Consider the following 14,761-nt stretch of genomic DNA (forward strand, 5'->3'; position numbering starts at 1 on the left):
AGGGTTGAGGTCTGGTCCATCCACCATCCTTCACATATCCATCCACTTGCACTGCCGACCGGTCACACAGTGTACTTGGTAAATGCCGTGTCATAGCGTGTCATGTCATCATGTCATGTCGTGTAACGCTGTCGAGCCAATGAGTGAGTCCCAGCTTCGGTAGAGCACTAAGCCGAGGGGTTCTATCTCATTGCCTGCCTGGGCTATGACAGCGTCCTGCTGGGTGTGGGAGGACACGGCCCGATACGGAGCTTTAATGCATGACAGCACAGCTCCACTCACAACGTATCAGATCTCTTTCTCTCTTCATCTCTTTCTCTCTGTCTCTTTTCATCTTTCCATCTGTCTTTCTCCCTTGTTTGCCCACATGTTTTTCTTGTCTCCTGTCTGGCTTTAGTTGTCCCCCTGCCCCCTCCCTGTTGCCTCACTCTCTCCCTCTCAGTATCTAATTATGAGGCCTTCCTTTCTCTCTCCCCTCATCACATTTCTTGCCCCCACCCTCACTCTCTCACCCTCTCTCTCACCCTCTCTTTCTCTCCCTTTATCGTTTACGCATCTAAGGAGATGGCCTTCCTCTGTCCCCTCCCACAGACCTACTCGATGCTAGACACGGGGCCCAGGTCCCCCACGACTGTGGTTCCATTGAACAACAACTACTCATACTGGCAGGACTATGAGGACGTGTACGAGTGTCTGGACGGGAAGGACTGCCAGAGCTTCTTCTGCTGTTACGAGGAGTGCAAGGGGGGAGGGTGGAGGAAAGGACGCATCCATGTTGACATTAAGGAGCTGGACGCTTACTCGAGAGTCTTCTTCCCTACGTCGTTCCTCCTGTTCAACATCGTCTACTGGGTCTCTTATCTCTACCTTTAGCAGTTTCAGTTGGATTTGATAGAATTCGATTGGACAAATATGGAAAGACTCAAATGGGAAGAGGAGATGGCACAAGACATAAGATGTCACTCAGTGGCAGCTTTGTGCACGTTGACACTTGATTGGTTGGTGGGTTAGTGTAGCCAGCCAATAGACAGCTGTGAGACACTAACGCCAGGATGCTAGCCAGATAAGAGATAATGAAGCATCCACAGTGCCTTCTTCAGGAAGGGGCCATCACCTATACAGAGGTGCAATAAGGGGACTAGAAGCTTTGGAGTTTTTCCTACATGGGTTATCCCACATCCGCCATTTCAACGCATGCTATACTGTTCATTAAAAACAATGAAAAGCTAGAGGGGACTGCACTATGAAATTATTCTATTGTTGCTTTGTATTAATTAGTCAGTTGCATAGTCATTGCAAGCCATTTGACATATATAGAACCTCAATATGATTAATTTTAGTCACCAACAGGGTCTTAAATATTAGGTCATTGATAACATTGATTTGGTTTAGATTAATATACATTTATATCATAAACATTTGAATGATGTTTTCTACCAAGGGTGATGTACAACAAGAACATGCATAGTATACCTTACAACAACACTATAACATAATAATTTAAAGATGAAAATAGTTATTTTGTAAAATAATGTATCTAATAAACTTTTCTTTTGTAACATATAGAGTTTTCCAGACTATTTGATAATTAAATCAATTGTCTGAGGACAAGGTATGGTAAGGTTTCAAACTATAGTGGTATGGAGATAGATGATGTTGTTGAATTAATTTACAGAATCTGGACATACATTTATCTCCATACAGCAGGCCGACAACACATCATAGGCTAAGGGCCAGGGTAGCATTTGGGTCAGTACAGTACTGTATATATTGTGCTCGTATTCAGTACAGTACTACTAAAAAATGTATGGTTTCTCTCCAACAACACTACTGCTATTTTCTTGAGCAAGAACATGTGTAATTCATGTTATATCATACAGTAGCTGTTGTACCAAAACAGACAACAACATCACAAATAATTGTAAAAGGTGTGTTTATGGAGTTAAAAATAGTTTGATTTACTGTACTGTAAGTAACACTGTTGTTTTTGCGGTGGTTTGACTTAGAAGTATGGTAGAACCCTGTATTCTATGTTTTAAGAGAACGTGTATGTGAGAGATGTTTTCATGCTATTTTCATAGTTGAATGTAGATCATACTTTAGACCAACAACAAATAGTGGTTTTCAACTCTGTATAACAATACAAATATTGCACTTCATAAGTGTCTTAGTTTGATATAATGTATTTACAATAAATCAAACACTATTTTCTAAGTCAGATGGAACGCACCCTTTTGTTACAGCAGATCTGAGAGAATCACTGTCTAGGTACAGCTATGCTTTTTAGAGAATTCAGTCTGTGGTATTGCTTAAATTAATAAAACTATCTTTGCTTAAGGTCTGGAGTGTGTGTGAGTGTGTGTCAGTGTGTGTGTGCGCATGTGTGAATGTAGGTCATTTGGATCATTAGCAAACTGTGATCTTTCTTACACACTTTAGAGTTATTTAAGATGGAAATATATTTCAACGTGTAGGAATGGTTTTGTCTCTGACGTGGTTTTGATAGCCCACTTCAAACCTCACACTGTGCATCCTGTTGTTTCGAAGTAAGGAGGCAAGTCAATGAAAATTCATTATGTACAATAATCACTTATTAGGAAGTAGGCTAAGGAAATCCAAAACAGACCCTTTTATTCCCACAGAAGGAAATTAACTCTACACACGATTCATGTCTATTGCAGAGTAGATCATTATACAATTAGCATCCCCATATAGAAATAACCGGAAGTTATTGTTCAGGGCCTGCATTCACAAAATGTCAGAGTAGCAGTGTAGATCACATGAGATCATATACACAAGGGACACCCACTCTGAGATACTTTTTGAATGCGGTCCTGGAGCTCACCACAGAATATTGATACCCCTGGTATGTGGATACCCCTGGTACATTGATACCCCTGGTATGTGGATACCCCTGGTACATTGATACCCCTGGTATGTGGATACCCCTGGTATGTGGATACCCCTGGTATGTGGATACCCCTGGTACATTGATACCCCTGGTATGTGGATACCCCTGGTATGTGGATACCCCTGGTACATTGATACCCCTGGTACATTGATACCCCTGGTATGTGGATACCCCTGGTATGTGGATACCCCTGGTATGTGGATACCCCTGGTACGTGGATACCCCTGGTATGTGGATACCCCTGGTACGTGGATACCCCTGGTACGTGGATACCCCTGGTACGTGGATACCCCTGGTACGTGGATACCCCTGGATTGATACCCCTGGTACGTGGATACCCCTGGTACGTGGATACCCCTGGTATGTGGATACCCCTGGTATGTGGATACCCCTGGTATGTGGATACCCCTGGTATGTGGATACCCCTGGTACATTGATACCCCTGGTACATTGATACCCCTGGTACGTGGATACCCCTGGTATGTGGATACCCCTGGTATGTGGATACCCCTGGTACGTGGATACCCCTGGTACGTGGATACCCCTGGTACGTGGATACCCCTGGTACGTGGATACCCCTGGTACGTGGATACCCCTGGTACGTGGATACCCCTGGTATGTGGATACCCCTGGTATGTGGATACCCCTGGTACATTGATACCCCTGGTATGTGGATACCCCTGGTACGTGGATACCCCTGGTACGTGGATACCCCTGGTACGTGGATACCCCTGGTACGTGGATACCCCTGGTACGTGGATACCCCTGGTACGTGGATACCCCTGGGTGAGATCTGCAAAAGTGCGTCACTGTTAGACTGACTGTATATTTGCTGACCTAGATTGAAACAACACTGAGTATGATACAAAGAGAAGGAAATCAGTGGAACGCTATCAAAAAGTGGATGCAGTGCTGAGAGGGAACTCAATCAAAAATAGTAGCCTAGAATAGAGAGATCCCATTCAACTGAACGGGGGGTAAATATGCTCACATACAGTACTTAACAAATTAACTTAGTCATGCATACAATTTTCTGAGAGATAGGGCACCTGGACAGGAAATCCCAGGGGTGTTTGTGTGAGTAGGGATATGAGATGATGGGGGTTGTTTGTGTGAGTAGGGATATGAGATGATGGGGGTTGTTTGGGTGAGTAGGGATATGAGATGATGGGGGTGTTTGTGTGAGTAGGGATATGAGATGATGGGGTTGTTTGTGTGAGTAGGGATATGAGATGATAGGAGTGTTTGTGTGAGTAGGGATAGGGATATGAGATGATGGGGGTTGTTTGTGTGAGTAGGGATATGAGATGATGGGGGTTGTTTGGGTGTTAAAGGTCCAGATTTTCTAATGTTTTATATATATTTCCACGCTATGAGATTGGAATAATACTGGGAAATTATGAAAAGTACGAGAATTCCCTTTTAGTGTTATAGCTGTTTGAAACGACTCCCTGAAATTTAAGCCTGTTTTAGTGGGATGGAGTTTTGGCCTTCAATGGTGACATCACTATGCGGTAAATTAGACCACTAAGAAAGAGAGTTTGAAACATCTCTGCCCATAACAGCTAATTTCAGTTTCTCCTCCACACTCAGACAGTCCTAGCAAAATTTCCCTTTGATAAGAAGCTATTTTTCTTTCTTTTTGACCATTTTAATTGAAAGAATCACAGTAAGGTATTTAATTGTCACCCAGAAATGATTTGATATTAAGATAAAAATGGCTGCGTTGGACATTTAAAGCTGGATCTGGAGACTGGGGACGTCCTCCTCCACTTAGGGAGATTCTCCTGGAACAGCAGGCTCTCACAGATGCTACTGCTGACCTACTTTATGACATACAGCTATATACACTACCATTCAAAAGTTTGGGGTCACTTAGAAATGTCCTTGTTTTTGAAAGAAAAGTACTTTTTTTTGTCCATTAAAATAACATCAAATTGATCAGAAATACAGTGTAGACATGTAATGTAATGTTGTAAATGACTAATAGCTGATTTTTTTATGGAATATCTACATAGGCATTATCAGCAACCATCCCTCCTGTGTTCCAATGGCATGTTGTGTTAGAGTTCCTCTGCCCAGTGTCTGTGTTCTTTTGCCCTTCTTAATCTTTTCCAGTCTGAGATATGGCTTTTTCTTTGCAATTTTGCCTAGAAGGCCAGCATCCCAGAGTCGTCTCTTCACTGTTGACATTGAGACTGGTGTTTTGCGGGTACTATTTAATGAAGCTGCCAGTTGAGGACTTATGAGGCATCTGTTTCTCAAACTAGACACTTTGATGTACTTGTCCTCTTGCTCAGTTGTGCACCGGGGCCTCCCACTCCTCTTTCTATTCTGGTTAGAACCAGTTTGCGCTGTTCTTTGAAGGGAGTACATCATTTTCATAAGTATTCAGACACTTTGCTATATAGACTCGAAATTGAGCTCAGATGCATCCTGTTTCCATTGATAATCCTTGAGATGTTTCTACAACTTGAATCCACCTGTGGAGTCCACCTGTGGTAATTTCGATTGGACATGATTTGAAAAAACACACACCTATCTATATAAGGTCCCAAAATTGACATGTCAGAGCAAAAACAAACCCATGGGGTAGAAGGAATTGTCTGAGACAGGATTGTGTTGAAGCACAGATCTGGGGAAGGGTACCAAGAAATGTCTGAAGCATTGAAGGTCCCCAAGAACATAGTGGCCTCCATCATTCTTAAATTAAAGAAATTTGGAACCCCCAAACTTCCTAGAGCTGGCCGCCTGCCCAAACTGAGCAATCGGGGGAGAAGGGCCTTGGTTAGGGAGGTGAACAAGAGCCCAATGGTCACTCTGACAGAGTTCTAGAGTTCCTCTGTGAAGATGGGAGAACCTTCCAGAAGGACAACCATCTCTGCAGCACTCCACCAATCAGGCAATTATGGTAGAGTGGCCAGACGGAAGCCACTGCTCAGTAAAAGGCACATGACAGCCCACTTGGAGTTTGGTTTGTTGAAACCAAGATTGAACTCTTTGGCCTGAATGTCAAGCGTTACGTCTGGAGGAAACCTGGCACCATCCCTACGGTGAAGCATGGTGGTACCAGCATCATGCTGTACCACCAGGATCGAGGGAAAGATGAACGGAGCAAAGTACAGACAGATCCTTGAGGAAAACCTGCTCCAGAGTGCTCAGGACCTCAGACTGGGTCAAAGGTCCACCTTCCAACAGGACAATGACCCTAAGCACACAGACAAGACAACGCAGGAGTGGCTTCAGGACAAGTCTCTGAATTTCCTTAAGTGGCCCAGCCAGAGCCCAGACTTGAACCCAATCGAACATCTCTGGAGAGACCTGAAAACAGCTGTGCAGAAACGTTCCCTATCCAACCTGACAGAGCTTGAAAGGATCTGCAGAGAAGAATGCGTGAAACTACCCAAATACAGGTGTGCCAACCCTGTAGCGTCATAACCAAGAGGACTTGAGGCTTTAATCGCTGCCAATTGAGCTTCAACAAAGTACAGAGTAAAGGATCTGAATACTTATGTAAATGTGATATTTCAGATGTTTATTTTCTATAAATATTCAAACATTTCTAAAAACCTGTTTTTGTTTTGTCATCATGGGGTATTGTGAGTAGATTGATGAGGAACAAAACGATTTAATCAATTTCAGAATAAGGCTGTAATGCAACAAAATGTTGAAAGGGCTCTGAACACTTTCTGAATGCACTGTACATATGAATCATTGTTTATACATTATTGCATACAGATTTTGTTCCAGTCCATTGTGACTTTAATAAATTCAGTAGAAACTACCCGTATGGATCACAAACATGTATTGTTCCCAAACACTGAATCATAACCAATGGAAAGCAAGAAAAACATGAATAATTTACATCCTGGAACACCAGCAACAGGGCTGAGGGCACACTCACTAAAAATAGAAAACATTGGTCTATCGTGTTTTGCTCATATAACTGATTTGTAATTACAATTAGCAGTAAATCAAGGGCACACAAAAGACTGTGCATATGCCTGGCTGCTCTCCCAAAAGGATTACGAGAATCCATGTCCATATTAGACGGGACAAAGTGGCCCTTAGTCATACTTAATTACACCAGAAGTGAATTTGTCCAAATACCTATGACTTCTTCACATGGGGGTGACTAGATACATTAAGTCAGTGGTAGCCAACCCTGTTCCTGGAGTACCGCAGGTACTGCAGGATTTCGTTCCAACTCGGCACCACACCTGACCAACTGAGCTAATTGATCAGTTCAATGACTGCCTATATTCAACACACCTGGTATTCCAGGTCAGTTAAGTCAAAAACAAAAAGGGGCCTGTGACACTCCAGTATCCAGGAATGCCTACCCCGGCATTAAGTGCTTTTCATGAAACATATATGTATGAAAATAAAAGGGGACATTCTGTACTGTTGCCTCATATGAAACATTTGAGCTCAAATCCAAAATGCTGGAGTATAGAGCCAATCCCAACTTTTACTGTGTCGCCTACAGCAGGGGATCCCAAACTTTTTCACTCCAGCATTGGGCAACATCCCGAGCCGCCCCCTGCACGCGTGTGCAGGGGCCACGTCTATTTCTATGGCCACGAGCACTGTTCATGAAACAAACTGTTCACATCCCTCTTGTTGGTGGAGAGAATGTTGCAGGTTTAATGCTTATTTCCTGCAATTCTACACATTTTGTCACAGGGTGCAAAGAACATTTTGCACTTTTAATGCACATTTTCTTGCAATTCTATACATTTTGATATGTCTGATGTGTATTCATGTGATATTTGAGTGACAAAAAAAATTACAACAATATATATGGGAAGAGAAAAAACATCAGCTGACATGGGCTGGTTGATCTGGACAATTCTGACAAGTGATAAATAAGGTATGCAATGTCTAACATGACAAGAGGAACTGATGATGCACTACCCAATTTCCTAATTGCACCTTGTGCATTCTACTTGTACAACTTTCAAGAGTAAGTTTCACTGTGAGTGTGTTATTGAGTGGCCCTTTGCCTGTTGGGGAAAAAGAAGAGGCTGGGTATCATCCAACTTTGACATGGCAATAATGAAAACATAAAGGTTTAATACATAACAGCCCCAAAACAGAAATAAACTGAGCGAATGGCTGTAATTTCACTGTACCAATTCCACACTTTAAGTTAGATGTCTTGCAGCTCCAAAAAAACGTGAATTCAAGCAACAAGAGGAACGCCAAGGCTGTCTACAACATAACATTAAGCTGCCGAAATGAGATGCTGCACACCTGTCAGTCCACTACAATCTGCCCCATAACTCTGCTACTGTAGCTCTTTGCTAGCGAAGGCATATCTATAATAATGCCCTGCCAGTCAGGCCATTTTGCGTCCACAAGTTGAGTAGAAGCACAGTGAGAACAACAAGCTGAAACAAACCCAGACTTGGAATCCTCTCTCCTTTGTCCTCTCAAGGGACACAAGTGTAAACGTGGCGCCGTTCTCACCTCCAATCAAATAGTTTTCCTCCTCACTTGTCGGAGTTGCTGCCTTTTGCAAATTGCTCTCTTGTTTGGCCACCTAATGTCTACTTGTGTACATGTCACAAAAAAACGTGCAGGCTGAGACTCGTCATTTGTCAAAGTGTCATTGACTTCGTGTGTTCGTCAACCTCCCACAGGCTCTCATTGGCCTTTCTGGCTTCTCTCAAATGTGTCTTCTTCGTGATGAACATTGTGACCAATTGTTTCTTGACAAATGTGAAATCAGAAAAATGTGAGAAGAACATGACAAAAAAAATGTAACTTGCTCCAATGTGAGTATCTGTCAATAAAGGCAATATTGTGGGTAGCACTTCAATTTACATGACTGTTTTCAGCGTTATCTGCCTGATATCTACTACACAATTATGTGGTATCAATGCTCACATCAACCCACAGTATGTCCATAAACATAAACTGTGCATCAGTGCAAACATTCAGATGTCCCTCTCTCAACACCAAACTAGTGAGAACCACTCCAAACGGAGTATGTTGATATCTCTAAGGACAGTAGGTGCCCACAATGATTATCATCTCTAAATTGTATATGCCAATAATGGGGAGAGTGTTGATGAAGAATGAACCATTAGCCCTGCATCTGTTATCACCCTGTTAGTTTTCTGGAATCTGTTCGGAGACCCGAGGCTATATCATCGCATGGACCAGCTGTTTCCTCAAAGGCCTTCCCTGGAATTGGAGATTCTAAGTGTGTGTGTGTGTGTGTGTGTTAGGTTTTTACTATCCTTGTGGGGACCAGAAGTCTTCACAAGAATAGTAAAACAAGGAGAAGTTGGAACATTTCGCCAGTCCCAACAAGGAAAAAGGCTATTTTAGGCTTAGGGGTTAGGTGTAGGATTTAGAGTTATTGGTTTGGAGTTAAGGTTAGTGTTAGGGGAAAAAATATTTGGAACGGGAATTAATTGCTTGATAGTAAAACAAATGTGTTTTAAATTAAGAAAGCAATCCAATGTTATATGTTGCCTAGACTTTACTGCAAATGACACTCAAGTCTTGAGAAAAAGCAATACACTAATATTGTCACACCCTGTTTCACCTGTCTTTGTGCTGGTCTCCACTCCCTCCATGTGTCGCCCATCTTCCCAATTATCCCCTGTGTATTTATACCTGTGTTCTCTGTTTGTCTGTTGCCAGTTTGTTTTGTTCGTGAGACCTACCAGCGTTTGTTCCCCTGCTCCTGTCTGTTTCTTGCTCCTGTTTCCCAGTCCTTCCCCGTTTTGACCCTTCTGCCTGCCTTGACCCTGAGCCTTCCTGTCGTTCTATACCTTGCCCCACCTCACTGGATTACTGACCCCTGCCTGCCTTTGACCTGTCGTTTGCCTGCCCCTGTATTAGAAATAAACGTTTGTTTCTTCGACACTGTCTGCATCTGGGTCATACCTGAAACGTGATAAATATTGCAGTTAGCCATGACAGCCTTTGTAATAGAATGCTTGTGACGACACACATCTAAATATTGCACATGGGGGGAAAAAAACGTCTTAAAGTAGAAATAGAATGAAACAAACAGGCATTCTATTTTTGCTCTATTTTAGTGGATTGATCAAGTGCACAAGGCTACATGTGTGCAAAAATAATAATCCCCGCTCACTCACACACAAGTGTTACTGTCAAGTTCAACACAACAAAAGCAATATCTTTGGGCTACACTGCACATTATTACATTGTACACTTTCTGCCTGTGGACATCTGTTCTACAATGTGCCAGCAGAGCATGATACTGTTTGTTGGCATAATTGATCTCTTTCAGGCAGAGAGTACACCTGGCATACCTCTTTTTATCCACTGTATTGAAAAAGTGAGAAAGAGGGAACGTGTGTGGTGTTCCTTTCACCTCTATAGTGGCATCCAGCTTAAGCCAGGCCCAGCCCATCTGATGTTGTAATGTTAGCTAGCTAACGTTAGCAGTCTGACTTCATTAGCCAGCTAATTTTCACATCATAAACTCAATTAGTTGATCAGTTAAGATGGCTAATGTTGCTCAACATTTATCTGGCTAGCTAATGAAGAATTCGATCCACCTAGCAAGATACTTAACAATGCTAACAATACTTGTTCTACCACACTTTCTCCCTCACCTCAAACTTTCCAAATGCCAGTTGTTTATCGGTTAAAGCTCATGAAGTACGCTTCATCACCTTCTCACCCACGTCTCCATGGTCAAGCGTCTCACCTACCTCTTCGTTATTGTTCAGGGGATGTAACTGTAACTGCTGTAACTGGCAAACTGCCTTTCCACTCTCTGCTGTCTTCCCAGAGTGCGCACTGATGCTGTAAGTAGCAAATTGGTTGTCTCTTCTCTCTTCAGTCGCGTGCAGCATTCTGTTGTTATGTGAACAATTGGCTGAACTTGATACAGCCAGGATTTCTCCAAACACGCATCACTTTTTGCTTACAGCCAGTAGTGATCCAAAGCCCCCCCCAAAAAAAACAAAATCACCTAGTTTGGATTCAAAACAGCGAATTTTGCCAAAAGATGACTAGTTTGCATCCCTGTAAACACACATAGCTTATGTATCATAACTAAACACCTACAGCTTATGTATCATACTGTATGTGTGTCACATCATATCACGTGTCTTTGAACCACAGGATTATAATATGGTCACGTCTCTCAGTTTGCAAATGAGATATCTAAAATGGGTAAGTCAATAGACACACTGTGCTAGCATTACCCCAGAACACAGTCATACTCAAAATAAAATGAATGCATTCATGGATTGTTGCTTCTCACGCTTGATCTCACTTAGAAGTGAGATCACTTCGGGCCTCCCGAGTGGCACAGAGGTCTAAGGCACTCCATTGCATTACTAGAGGTGTCACTACAGATCTGGGTTTGATCCCGGGTCTGTGTGGCTGGCTTCAAGGGTTAAGCAGGTGTGTGTTAAGAAGCTCGGTTAGGCGAGTCATGTTTCGGAGGATGCATGACTCGACCTTTGCCTCCCGAGCCCGTTGGGTAGTCGTAGCGATGAGACAAGATCGAAAGTACTCTACTGTATTCTTACTCAAAAGACTGTTACAGCGTTATCTGGTAGGTAGAATAAGACATTTCTGTGTGACTCTGAATGCATACTGCTTTTACTCTGCTTTTCTCTGTGCTTCAAAGGCGCTTCATGAGGCAGAGACCCCCGTCAAGACTATCTTTAACTCAATCAGCCATGTATTTGTTCCTTTAACTCTTTTTCTAGTGGCACTGCTGATGCTACCAAAGCTGTGAAACCACAAGAGATCTGCCTCTGACGCCTGCATGAAAACAACAGCCGCAGGTGGCGGGGCTCAAAGGAGAATCAGCAGCGAAAATAGATATTTAGCTATACACATAAAGGACCAACTTGTTTGCTTGTCACTGCCCTGTAAAATCCTTTGTCTCGTGGCAATCATCAACGTTTTTCAAATCAAGCTGCCTTGAGTGTCACCTGTGTAAAATCTCATTCGACAAAAGACAAGCTTGGCTGGCTCTACAGTATGTTGAATGGATCGGATTGATTTTCAGCTGCAAGCAATTTATATCAGTGATGTAGTAGTCACTAAACCTCGAGGCCGAGTCGAGTCCCAGGTCCCCAGTGTTCGAGTCCAAGTCCGAGTCCTTTATACTCGAGTCACGAGTCGAGTCCCAAGTTCCCAGTGTTCGAGTCCAAGTCCGAGTCCTTTATACTCGAGTCACGAGTCGAGTCCCAAGTTCCCAGTGTTCGAGTCCAAGTCCGAGTCCTTTATACTCAAGTCACAAGTCGAGTCCCAAGTCACCAGTTTTCACTACAACACTGATTTATACTGTAGTTTACAGCGCCAGAATTATGTTTAAAAAAAAGATACACAGGAGATGTTCACTGCATAAATTAGAGTGCAGTTATTTTTTACAAAATATCTGTTCCATAGCCTGGTCCCAGATCTGTGTGTGCCCTATTGCCAACTCCTTCTCATTGTCATGCCAAACATTTGTTAAGCAATTGTCATAGGAGTACAATACAAAACAAATCAGGGACCAGGCTATTTGTTCCCCACTTTATGGTACAAATACCGACTTTGCACCTTCCGCAATATCCCTCCAGTGTAGAAATGTGACATGCCCTTTAGATATATCTGTGTAAACGTTCGGTTGGTGAGATTCCAGAGCGACACTATAATAAGACTAAAATACGATGGGAACCCGTACCAGTCGCCGACAGCAAGGCAAGATGGTGCGGTCACACAAAGGGTCGATTGCTACGGATTCCAGGCCTAAAGTGGGATGGATTTCAGATGCCTTAAACCTCAGTCTGTAGCCCGAGGGTATTGATGGCATGTGAACCAAACCATGCACAGACAGAAGTAATTTGTTGTTTTGCCGCCTATACAATAAAGTGAGCTTCTGTTGAGTTTCCTGCTACCTGGTATTGTGATTTGCGGTGGCAATTTTCCGATAGCATGGCCTTGGGTTACAGTGGCATATTGATTGGTTTGAGAGAAGATAAATGCATACAGCCCCGCATCTCTTCGCAGTAGAGCTCCTTTACGGTGTCCATTTTAGGATACCCTCTGCCTCACTCGGCTTGAGGCTGAGGGTGTCTTAAAATGGACACCATACTAAATATCTCAGGAAAAGAGTCAAACGGAAAAGCAACAGCAAAATTGCAATTCATTGCATTTTACTGAGCGATGCTCTATAACACTGATGGGGATTACAATTTATGCACTGACTGACAGCTGCATCTTCCTCTGTGATTGGGACGAGTAAAGCAAGAGATGAAGAGAAAAACGGGCAGTTTTGAAAATATGTGTGGAATTAACTTGGTAGATTGGATAGGAGAACAGTTCCTAGACAGTTCTTTGTATTGTAGCTTGAAGGACCATCTGAAGGTCCAGACTTGGAGGGCTGTCTAGGGAGATCAGAACTATGAGTGATGGATCGATTATAAAGAAAAGTCACATAATGCTCTTATGGTCACTATACTTTTGACACCCTCAATTCTCAAAGACATCCCCATATACAGTATAATACTCTCTACTTCACTCCTACAAATCAAATCAAATCAAATCAAACAGAAACCCAGCCTAAAACCCCAAACAGCAAGCAATGCAGGTGTAGAAGCACGGTGGCTAGGAAAAACTCCCTAGAAAGGCCAAAACCTAGGAAGAAACCTAGAGAGGAACCAGGCTATGTGGGGTGGCCAGTCCTCTTCTGGCTGTGCCGGGTGGAGATTATAACAGAACATGGCCAAGATGTTCAAATGTTCATAAATGACCAGCATGGTCGAATAATAATAAGGCAGAACAGTTGAAACTGGAGCAGCAGCACAGTCAGGTGGAAGTTGAAACTGAGCAGCAGCATGGCCAGGTGGACTGGGGACAGCAAGGAGTCATCATGTCAGGTAGTCCTGGGGCATGGTCCTAGGGCTCAGGTCAGTTGAAACTGGAACAGCAGCATGGCCAGGTGGACTGGGGACAGCAAGGAGTCATCATGTCAGGTAGTCCTGGAGCTCAGGTCCTAGGGCTCAGGTCCTCCGAGAGAGAGAAAGAAAGAGAGAAGGAGAGAATTAGAGAACGCACACTTAGATTCACACAGGACACCGAATAGGACAGGAGAAGTACTCCAGATATAACAAACTGACCCCAGCCCCCCGACACATAAACTACTGCAGCATAAATACTGGAGGCTGAGACAGGAGGGGTCAGGAGACACTGTGGCCCCATCCGAGGTCACCCCCGGACAGGGCCAAACAGGAAGGATATAACCCCACCCACTTTGCCAAAGCACAGCCCCCACACCACTAGAGGGATATCTTCAACCACCAACTACAGATAAAACTCTTGAATTATATTGCTGAGTGATATCAGGAATGGAAATATGACCTCCTGTTCATAAACTCCATAATAATTCAAGGCAGGGTGGTGGAGGCAGCGGTGAGAAAGTCGTAAAGCAGAGACTCTGGGACGTTTCAGTTACAGACAAACAGCATAAATCAGCGGATGGGAAATAACATTGAAATGAAAGGATGACACGGGGGGAAATTGCTCCAAATGTTTACACTCTCCCTGTAAATGCATACAGCATTCAATCAACATTGACCAGGACAGGACACTCAAAATATATCAGTTTTTCTCTCCAATGGCCTATTTACACTATGAGTCCATAAGGTAAAGAATCGAAGTGGGCACATAGGAAGATGGTCAAGCTTACTTAGTGGAGAGATACCAGATTTTTGCCATTTGAAAAGTCAATAATATGCTTTTTCATTTATTTCTGTTTATCTCCAACTCCTTAAAACTGTTTTGATGACAAGAATATTGCATAAGGAAAATGATCCCTGATATATCCCCAAAACCTTGATAGATTTCATTTGGAACACT

The 14,761-nt window shown here is 43.1% G+C and overlaps 1 protein-coding gene across 3 annotated transcripts in view; it reads left to right on the top strand.

Annotated features, from left to right (window-relative positions):
* LOC112266479 (gamma-aminobutyric acid receptor subunit gamma-3-like) overlaps positions 1-2,337 on the top strand; it is a 41,921-nt gene extending 39,584 nt beyond the window's left edge. For 2 of the 3 annotated variants that reach the window (XM_042296984.1, XM_042296986.1), the window contains one exon: positions 562-2,337. In XM_042296984.1, the coding sequence (XP_042152918.1) occupies positions 562-873 (312 nt within the window). In that variant the 3' untranslated portion in view covers positions 874-2,337. The remainder of the gene's footprint in view (positions 1-561) is intronic. The other variant, XM_042296985.1, reaches the window with a different exon arrangement.
* The last annotated feature ends 12,424 nt before the right edge of the window (positions 2,338-14,761 follow it).

This window comes from Oncorhynchus tshawytscha, linkage group LG14 (genome assembly GCF_018296145.1).
Source record: "Oncorhynchus tshawytscha isolate Ot180627B linkage group LG14, Otsh_v2.0, whole genome shotgun sequence".
Lineage (NCBI taxonomy): Eukaryota > Metazoa > Chordata > Actinopteri > Salmoniformes > Salmonidae > Oncorhynchus > Oncorhynchus tshawytscha.